This window comes from Brassica oleracea, chromosome C6 (assembly GCF_000695525.1).
Source record: "Brassica oleracea var. oleracea cultivar TO1000 chromosome C6, BOL, whole genome shotgun sequence".
Classification (NCBI taxonomy): domain Eukaryota; kingdom Viridiplantae; phylum Streptophyta; class Magnoliopsida; order Brassicales; family Brassicaceae; genus Brassica; species Brassica oleracea.
Genome location: NC_027753.1, coordinates 1136671 through 1146574, shown reverse-complemented (window position 1 = coordinate 1146574; position 9904 = coordinate 1136671). Strand labels below are relative to the sequence as shown.

Genomic DNA, 9904 nt, shown 5'->3' with positions numbered 1-9904 from the left:
GGTCCGGTTCCGGGTCGGATATTTTTGGGTCGGTTCCGGTTCGGGTCTTCGGGTCCAGGTTAAAATGCTCAGGCCTACCTCAAAATTTAGCTTCCAAATTAAAAATAGCTTATTTGAAAATACGCATAAAGCTTATATTATATAAAATATCTCTAAAATTAGTAGTACTAAAAAAATAAAAAAAATCAACACAATAACAGCACAATATTCTCTCTCTAACGGATGACACATCAAATTTTTAGAAACCTGTGAGACTACCCAGTCATAAATGAAAAAATTGTGAAAAACCAATCAAGTCATTTTATTCATACACCGCATGAAATTATAATCCACCTGTTTCTTTCTTTTGTCAAACAGAAATTTGTTTAACAATCACGACGCCAAAGCGTTATCTTCTTTTCATGCACATCTTTTGATTTTATTATCCATGGTTCAACCGCTACAGCTAACAGTGACCTAATTTCTTTGTCCCAGATCCGGTGCTCCGTGATTGTCAGCCACACCGCAACCTAGCTTTGTCATTTCTCCGTGAATCTGATTCGTCCTGACTTCTCTTTGGTCTGTTTGTGCTTCTCAGATATTCGCAGTCATGGCAGTGGCACAAGCTTTGATCCGCGTTTATCTTCTTTTCATCCTTGCCGTGAATCCACTTCATCGTGGCCGATATCTTCATCGCGGCTCGTCAACATCGGCTTCTCCATCTCTGGATCGTGTTCTCAGCTCCAAGCCGAGGTCTCCATTACACCGGAACAGGTTCGTCATCGTCGTCAAGCCCATATTCCAGAGAAGAGTCAATCAACCACAATGGCTGGTTTTTTCATATTTGCATTTTTCAGTCCTCCAAATACCTGATTATGTTTATTGCACGATGGTCCCTCTTCTTTTGTTTATTTTCTAATCGGACACAAACGTTTGAATTTGCAGAAATGACCTCTTAAATTAACCTTAAACTTCCAAAAATACAATCTAGCCCTTGATTTTTGCAAATGCAATATTAACACCTAAATACAACCTAAAATGCTGAAAAAGCTTAAAAAGTCTAAATATCATAAAAGTGATGAGATATCAAGAATCAAAATAAATCTCTAAAGAACTATGATGGTTCTTAAGATCATATCAATGACTCTTTTTTATTCTCCGCTCCTCTCTCATCGTTGTAGATCCTAAAATCTACACTAAGAATTTGATAGTGATCGGGAGTTTAATCAGGTGAAGATAAATAATGTAGGCAACAATATCTTTAACATAACGATATAATCAGTTTCCGATAAGGAAAAATGAACTTGTATTGATGAAGGAGATCAAATACAATGAGTAAAATAAGATCGAATGTTACAACGAGATCGCTAAGAGAAAAGATCTAAAGATTGATGAAAACAAGGTCGAAGTGTGGGTGTAGCTCTTTCTAGGCTTTTCAATGTGTCCTTCTTCATGTTCATTCCTCTTTCTTTATAGTGGGTCGACACCGTGATCTTCGTAACGTCTCCGCGATCTCTGGGCCCTCGAAATCTCCGTCTCGAACTCGTATACTCGCTATGGGCTTCGGCTCTTTACGGCTCACATCCTCGATCGTGGCCCATTATCATATTGACCGAAATTGGATCCAATCGTTGTTGTTTTGTTTCCTATCTTCTTCTTCTTCAATTATATGATATCCAACTCATATATGCCGATTATATATGATATTTTTCAAAACATCATTAATGTCGAGATCTCTTAAATATGATTTTATCGATAAATATGAGGTTTCTTAAACGAACTCGATCATGGGAAGTAAATGAATTTTCTTCCAAAAGAGTTTTCAGCCAATTTGATAGTGCTCATGCCTTTCTTATAGGCTTTAAGCGCAGAAATAAAGGTTTGAAATGGAAATAAAAGATATAATATGATCGCAAAGGACTTTCAAATGCTTAATAAATTTATCTTTTTTTATAGACAACAATTATAAATATAAAATAGAATATTGGCTAAATACATGAAAATTATTTATCTAATATATACATAAATACACTATTATGTAAAAATCTATATACTCCAAATTTGTTTATATATATGTTATTTTGAAGAACATTATAAGCTGAAGTCTTAGTGCAGAAGATAATAAGCCTTACGAGGAGAAGTAACATCTTGAGAAGGAAGCTTACTTCCAGGTCATTGCTAAGGAAAAACATGAGAGAGAGAGAGAGAGAGAGAGAGAGGCCATGAAGCTTCTGGACGATGAGCATAAGCTGAAAATTGCAATGGGTTTACTTGATTAGTATCTCCAGCTTGTGTAGGAAGCTAAACAAGACAATAAGAAGAAGAGCAAGTAAAACTACAGATTACCTTCAGAAGACAAAATCAAGAGATTATTAATGGTTAAACTTACTAGAGCTATTGTTGGTTTGCAGGAAGCATAAGGATCCTCTGAAGCCAAAGCATCCTATACTTGCCTTCTTGGTTTATGTTAACGAGAGGAGAGCTGCTTTCCGTGAAGAGAATAAGAATGTACTGGAGGTAAATTTAAGTACTTTAATTCATTCTCAGGATCCACTTAAAAAAAAAAATGTTGATCATAAAGAAGATTGATTAATAGGTCACAAAGATGACGGGAGAACTGGAAGAAGTTGTTAGACGAACAAAAAACACCATATGAAGAGGTTTATTTTTTTATTGTATATATGCTTGCATCGACAGCTATTTAAAAACTTAAGAGTGAATGAACTGGGGTATTTTAACAGATGGCAAAGAAGAACAAGAAGACATACATGGAAGCAATGGAGGAATACAAAAGAACGAAGAGGCCATGAATCAAGAAAGAAAAAGAAGAAGAAGATGATGAGCCATGAAACTCCATAAACAAGAAGCTCTCCAACTGCTTAAGAAGGAGAAACAGACAATATGACCAAGGTCACTCATTGACTCGCACTTTCCCCTTTTAACTGATCACTAAAATGCATTACATAATAAGAACATAATCATGTCTCTTGCAGAAGAAGAAGAGACCAAGAATAAGAGGAACAAAAGCGTTGACCATAACAAACCTAAGAAGCCTACTTCATAATTCTTTTTCCAGGTATGAACCTAAAGCTAAGTGACTCAAGTGTATCATAAGCTTTTAGTTTATAGAAGTTTCTAATTGTTAAAAAATTCCACAACAAAGATGCAAGGAAAACTTTGATGGAAAAGACTGTTTGTAGGACGAGCAACTCGACGATCACTGCTTTAATCTCAGTGGTCTCTTTAAGATTAAAACTCACATCCATGTCATTTTTTTTAAACGGTTGTTGATTTTCAAAGAGACATGATACATAGCTATGAACTTTTTATCTTATTTATACTTTTCATTTGATCTTGGACAAGTACAAAAAAATAAATCTTTAAATGATAATAACTTTAAATTTAAACAAATAATAATTATCAAATTATCAAATTTAAACAAATAATAATTATCAGATTCCTTTTCCTTAAAAATCTCACAGCCAAAAAATCTTTACAAAATTAAAATATGCTTGTAGAGAGTTTTATTTCCAGAGCAAAAATATAGTGCTTCACAAAGCTACAACAAAATAATCTACATCAAATAAATCTACAGCTTAAATTCTACGGCTAAAAACATAAAGTTACAGCTCATTCCAATCACCCCCTATATTTAAATATATTGTACTGATTATTTGTGATATATTAAAAATTATTAATTTGATTAATTGGATATTAGTTTTTCTATAAACTTAATTTGTTAGCATTTTTATAGCATAATAATTTTTAGCTATGTGTTTTTATAAAATTATTATATAACAAGTACTCACTTCTTATTTTTTTTAAAGTCTTGCTTCCATACTTTCATGTGATTACGCTTCCACCTTCGAGCATGCAACATAGGTATCTTCTACAAACCTCTTTCGATGTTGTAAAATTTGGTTCTAGACTTCTAGTTCATGTGATTTAATCTTGATTTTGGATCGGTTTATCAAACTGAGCGCGTAAAAAACATCTCCTGCCTATTGGTCAAATCCAGTCTGGTCTAGTCTGTCATTACTCGGTTCAACAACAAAAGAAAATCCAAGGGTTCAACTATCTCATGCTGTGTGATCATTTCTTAAACCCACTAATCGAAGATGGATGGTCAATCTGTCTCTATCAAAATCGGTTTGGCTGTAAGTATGGATTTCACAATCAGGTTCAATGTTATTCTCTAATTCTTTTATTTAAGCTACTCGTCTTCTTCAGTGTCAAGCCATGCTTCTCCCGGCTGCCTTTTATAGCAGGGATGAGAACAACCGGAGCCTGTTGAAAATGACACTTGAGACTCTTATTGAAGTATAAACAATGAACCAGTAACACATGGTGACTTACAGTAGTAAGGTTCTCATCCTCGTCTTCATCATCTGAAGACTTGAGAGGTAAAGAACCTAAAGTGGATTTGGTAGCTGATTCTTCATTCACAGTTTGGTTTATAAAACCAGTTTCATCTCCATCGGGTTCCAGAGAATCTTCAGATCCAACATGCTGCGTTAAACGCGGACTCGAAGAAGCCGAGATCTCAAAGTCTGAATCTTTACCCGAAACAGAGCTCATATCCAACTAAATATTCAAACTAGTAGTCGTAACTGCCACAAACAAGCTCAAAGTTATCACCTTTGAGATATAAAAAAAAAAAAAAAAAAAAGCTACAGGGAACTGTAAAACTTCGACATTCTCATAGGATAAAAGTGATAACAAGTTAAAATGTAGGATGTGTCGACATTCTCAAATGTCATAATCATATTACAAATAAAGGGCGTCTTTAGACACTGGTCGTTGCATTAAACCTTATCGTCATGAAACCACCACCTCGTCTCCTTAGGAGATCTCCCATTTTTACAGTTCTTCACATAACGATCATTATCTGCTGGGCGCTCCTGCAATCACATAAATGTGTTTGCTATGAGCTCACAATTTACAGATTATGTAAATATGAAGAAGACGAAGAAGGAAAAATACCTTTGCAGGCGAACTTGATAGCATGGAGAGAATGCTGATGCAGACTGAACTCACAGTCATTGCTGGTGACCACGAGTCATATAGAATATCTGCCAAAACACAGCTTTATATTAACCAAAAGAATCACTTATCATTTACAAGATACATAATTGCTTGGGAAGTTGCATAACTAAAAAAAAAGATTGGGTATTAAAGATTTTGATTACAGTCCAACTTAGATGCAAAACAGAGCAGATACATGAGTTCAAGCTCCACATAATGATAATGAAGTAACATGTACATTGTAAGAATAGCTACATATATTACTGGTTCCAAGAATAGTATACTCTCTTCTAAAGATTATGATTTACAATCTAAAACAGCAGAGACAAAACACGTCGGTACAAATCTAAGGTAAGAAACTCTATCATAAACACTGAGTATTAGACAGACTGAGAAATGCAACCACACGCAAGGTTTACAGTCAGAAACATTGTCGGATCATACAGAAGGTAAAACAAAAGAATCTCAAAATCCAACAACCTCGGTGTCTGGTGATAACACTAAATCAATGATCACAAACATATCTTTTAACAACAGCAAATGTAACTTACTATCATCTAGCCATGTAGAAACTTTACGTATTCCACATCATTTCTTATAAAAGCGAACCAGACAATTAAAGCGTTATTGCATATCACGAAGCAAGAAACGAAACCTTGATGTAAATCAAAACAATATTGACGCATATACGCAGACAATAAAAGACGATAAGCCAAAGAGATGGAGCAAATACCTAAACAAATATGCCCATTGCTGTAAATATGTGGATGTAACGGTCCCGGAGGAAAAAAAACTACCTGCTCAACAACATTGCAACATTTCAGACATACATAAGAAAAGTATCAGTCTTAAGAAAAAAATAAAAAAATTTAACACTTTATTTGAGAATTCTACCGAGACAAAAGTATCAGTCTTTAATCAGTAAGATTTGTAATAGCCAACAAAAAGAGAATTGAAGAGAAAGACACGAACATGAAAAAGATGGATTCTTTTCGATCTGCCATTCAGACAAAACAAGAAAAAACCTAAAGAGGATCGAGAAGACATGCCTGCGGCGCTTCCATAGGGTAATTAACGGGAAATTCAACCTGAAGCTGATAAGTCTCGTTCTCGTAGAGCGTCCCCGGAGCTCCGGTCACATCGATTGTCCATCTTTAACATCACGCATAAATAAATGGATCAAAATTCCAAAAGAAATAATCAAAGAGAGAGAGAAAGAGAGAAAGGGGCTTACTTTTGAAGGTTATCGTTAACTTTGTGCCTAAATCCAGTGGGGGGATTTACTTGCCACTCCGTAAGCTCTTTCTGCAACCTGTTGCACGCGATCTTGCTTAACGCCTACGCACAACCATTCAGTTTCAGATTTCATCACAAGTTTTATATATATACAAGAGAGACAAATTCATGAAGAAATAGAAGACATGCGAGCGAGAGAGACCTTGCGTGAAGGAGCGGAAGAGCTGGTCATGGCGTAGAGAAACGGACAATGTCTGGGCTCCTTTACTCTTCACCGTTTTTCTATGAATGAAAATAAATATAATAATCGAACAAAAATATAATTGGGCTTATTGTATTTTTGTAATATCTTAGCATGTAATACCTAAACTATACATGACTGTGTAAGTAGCCATGATTTTGATATAATTAAATGTCAGATTTTTTGCATCCAATCTAACCGGTTATGCTCTTTTCAGCAACAAATTTCCAGTTGCATTGTCTAAAGTAAATGACGTGTTTGTTTTTTTGTGGCTTATTAACAATTACAGAACCGTACTGAAAGCGTACATCAGATATATTTAACACATATGATAAAAGAATATGCATCAATATTAGAGAATAATATTTGTCTGTGTAACAGAACATACGTACACGTAATGCATATTTGATGTTATTGAAATTGCTATTCCATATAGATAAATAGTATAGTTTAGGTATTACATGCTAAGATATATGTGTTGGAAGTACTCAATACTTCTCAAAATGATAACCTCTGGAAACATAGTTATAGCAGAGTAATCTATTGTATTTTATATAGAAATGAATTTTTTATATTTCAAACATTACAATGATGAAGAATGATAGCGCATCCGGTACAGATCATGCAATTTCAACTCAAGTAGAATAGTTAGTCAATCGATTTCATCTCAAATAGAATAGTTTGAACATATAATTTTTCATATTCTATTTCAAATAGTTTATGCATAAAAGATCTCACACAGACAAATTGTATTGACTAAACCCAAAACCCAAAATCCTAAACCCAAATATAATCTATAAACCTAAATAGAATGAAACAAAATAAATAACACAATACATATTGGTAAAATTATAAAATGTATATAATTGCATGGAAAGAAGTTAATGATGATCCTAACCATACCATCTCACCTTTTAGATACTAAACCCTAAACTCTAATCACTAAACCCTAACCCAAATATGAACCCTAAACACACATATCAAAATCTAAAAAATACATAATATTATATATGTAATATTAAATTATACAATGTAGATCATAGTATGTTTTTTACAGATTCAAGATCATGTAGCTATAGTGAGAACTTAAGAAAATTACAAACTATATTTATAAACAAAATATATCACTTTTTAGTAACCGTCAAATAGAATGGAACATGATAAAATAGTATAGTAACAAAATATATCATATTACAAAATATGAAAATACATATTGTTTTACATTTCTATTTTATATGCATAAATAAATACATTGGTTTCGATTGTAGAGATGGAGGTGATCACCACTGCACAAGTCTTGTCTCTCACCATAAGAGTCTTTGAAACTCTACAATTCTTCGCCATCAACATAGAAAATTTCATCAACAATCTCACAATTACTATACTATGCGGACAGACATCTGTACTATTCCATTTATATACAACACCTTCTGTACCTAATTCTGAGAGGAGCCCCAAATTGAAAGAAAATAAGCAAGGACGAGAAGACGGTGAAGAGAATCAATGGAAAACAAGGAGAACTTACGGGAGTTTCAGAGATTTGAGAAGAATCGAGTTGGAGAAGTTCGGCAGAAAGGGTGTGCTACTAACCGCCGCTTAAACCCTAACGAAGCCCCCTAACGCCGAAAACGAGTGACAATGGAGGACGAAGGAGATGACAATGGAAGACGAAGGAGATGGAAACTCTGTCGATTGCATGCAAAGTCGAGGCGTTGGAGGAATTCGGTGCCGGAGACCTTTCGACTGCTACAAATTTACCACAGAAGTTAATAGAGAAAGATGTGAACGACGGTGAGACACGAATTATTTTTGTAGGGATTTTCCTTAAAATATTTATTTAATTATAGCAGCAGGTTTAGCCGGTGATGTTTCAGGGGTATTAGCGTATTATTATGTAATTGTAACAGTGTGTATAGAAACATTAGGTTAAATAGCTACTTTGTGAATTACGTTTTTTTCATGGTTATACGATCCTATTTCCCAAAATAAAATACAATACAATAAAATAAAATAAAATAAATATATGGTTAAAAAAGTAAAAATAAAATAAATATAATATTATTCTAAAGAAAATTATGTTATTACATTATTTAATCATTTAATTTCGGATATAAAGTTCAAATTGATTAAAAATCAGAGCAGTAATCTCAAATGCACGAGCCAAAAAAAATTCTATCATACTCTTACTTATTTTGACGTACTTTTATTTTAATGAAATAAGACAATTCCGCTTTTGTCCTTATTTTTCATTCCAAATCAAATTTCAAATTTCAAAATTTTAGATTTCAATAATCAAGGTCAAGTTTCACCAAGTTCTACAATTTTACCAAATTCTAAATTTTACCAAGTTTTACAGTTTTACAAAGTTTTGCAATTTACAAGTTCTACAATTTTACCAAGTTGTACTTAAACGATTGTACAACTTGGTTAAACTAGGCACAAAATATTAGTAAGTTGTACCATTGTCGAGGTATAACTTTGTAAAACTTTATACTTAGTTTAACCAAGTTCTACTCTTTTACAAAGTTGTACTTGAGCGATTGTATAATTTGGTAAAACTTTTTTTTTGGGTTGAAGTTTTACTTTTACAGTTTTCATCTATTCATGTAACTTGCCAGATCTAAAAGAGAAAATCAAATAAGAAGAGGACGAAATTGCAGAAGAATTCTAAATCGCGAAGAAAGACCAACAAAACCGAAAAAAGAAGAAAATAGATCGAAATAGAAGAAAAAATCAAAGAAGAAAAATGAAGAATTCATAAAAGCGTAGAAGAGATTCGAAGAAGAATATATTTGTTGAAGAACAAGAGGAAAACAGACCGAAAGAGAAGAAGAAACAAATAATTCATAAAAAAGAAGGAAAGGAAATTCGAAGAATGAAAGAGAAGAGAAAAAGAAGAAGATGAAGAATGAAAAAAGAGATTTAGATCTGTAGAGATAACACTACAAGAAAACATCGGTATTCTGACGGACATTCCGACGGAAAATGAAATCCTCAGAATTTCCCGAGGAATTTCCGAGGAAATTCTGATGAAACCCAAATTTTGGGTTTCCTCGGAATTTCCTCGGAATTTTGTGAGGAACACATTTCTCCTCGGAATTTCCTCGGAATTTTGTGAGGAACACATTTCTCCTCGGAATTTCCTCGGAATATTCCGAGGAAATTCCGAGGAGAAATGTGTTCCTCACAAAATTCCGAGGAAATTCCGACGAACAAGTGATCGATCGAAGCGTTTTTGGACATATACCCATCGATCGATGCGTTTATAAAAAAACATTCGAGATTTTGAAACCCAAAACAGTAGTTCCTCGGAATTTCCTCGGAATATTCCGAGGAAATTCCGAGGAACTACTGTTTTGGGTTTCAAAATCTCGAATGTTTTTTTATAAACGCATCGATCGATGGGTATATGTCCAAAAACGC

General features: G+C 33.8%; 2 protein-coding genes and 1 long non-coding RNA gene across 3 annotated transcripts; 1 reads left to right on the top strand and 2 right to left on the bottom strand.

Moving 5' to 3' along the window:
- Window positions 1-2085: 2085 nt before the first annotated feature.
- On the top strand, window positions 2086-2629 carry LOC106299816. Its single transcript, XR_001261888.1, has 3 exons — window positions 2086-2308; window positions 2391-2496; window positions 2576-2629. It is a non-coding gene; the product is annotated as an uncharacterized LOC106299816 (long non-coding RNA).
- Window positions 2630-4167: 1538 nt separating this feature from the next.
- LOC106297151 lies at window positions 4168-4608 on the bottom strand. Its single transcript, XM_013733434.1, has 2 exons — window positions 4336-4608; window positions 4168-4266 (listed from the first exon to the last, which is right to left on the bottom strand). The coding sequence occupies exons 1-2, from the start codon at window positions 4555-4557 to the stop codon at window positions 4168-4170; spliced, it is 321 nt and encodes a 106-aa protein (XP_013588888.1). The 5' UTR covers window positions 4558-4608.
- A 21-nt stretch (window positions 4609-4629) lies between these two features.
- Window positions 4630-6560, bottom strand: LOC106298499 (ubiquitin-conjugating enzyme 15). Its single transcript, XM_013734632.1, has 6 exons — window positions 6443-6560; window positions 6239-6342; window positions 6054-6156; window positions 5738-5801; window positions 4963-5051; window positions 4630-4880 (listed from the first exon to the last, which is right to left on the bottom strand). Exons 1-6 carry the CDS (start codon window positions 6470-6472, stop codon window positions 4785-4787), a joined length of 486 nt encoding a protein of 161 aa, XP_013590086.1. The 5' UTR covers window positions 6473-6560; the 3' UTR covers window positions 4630-4784.
- Between the last annotated feature and the right edge of the window lie 3344 nt (window positions 6561-9904).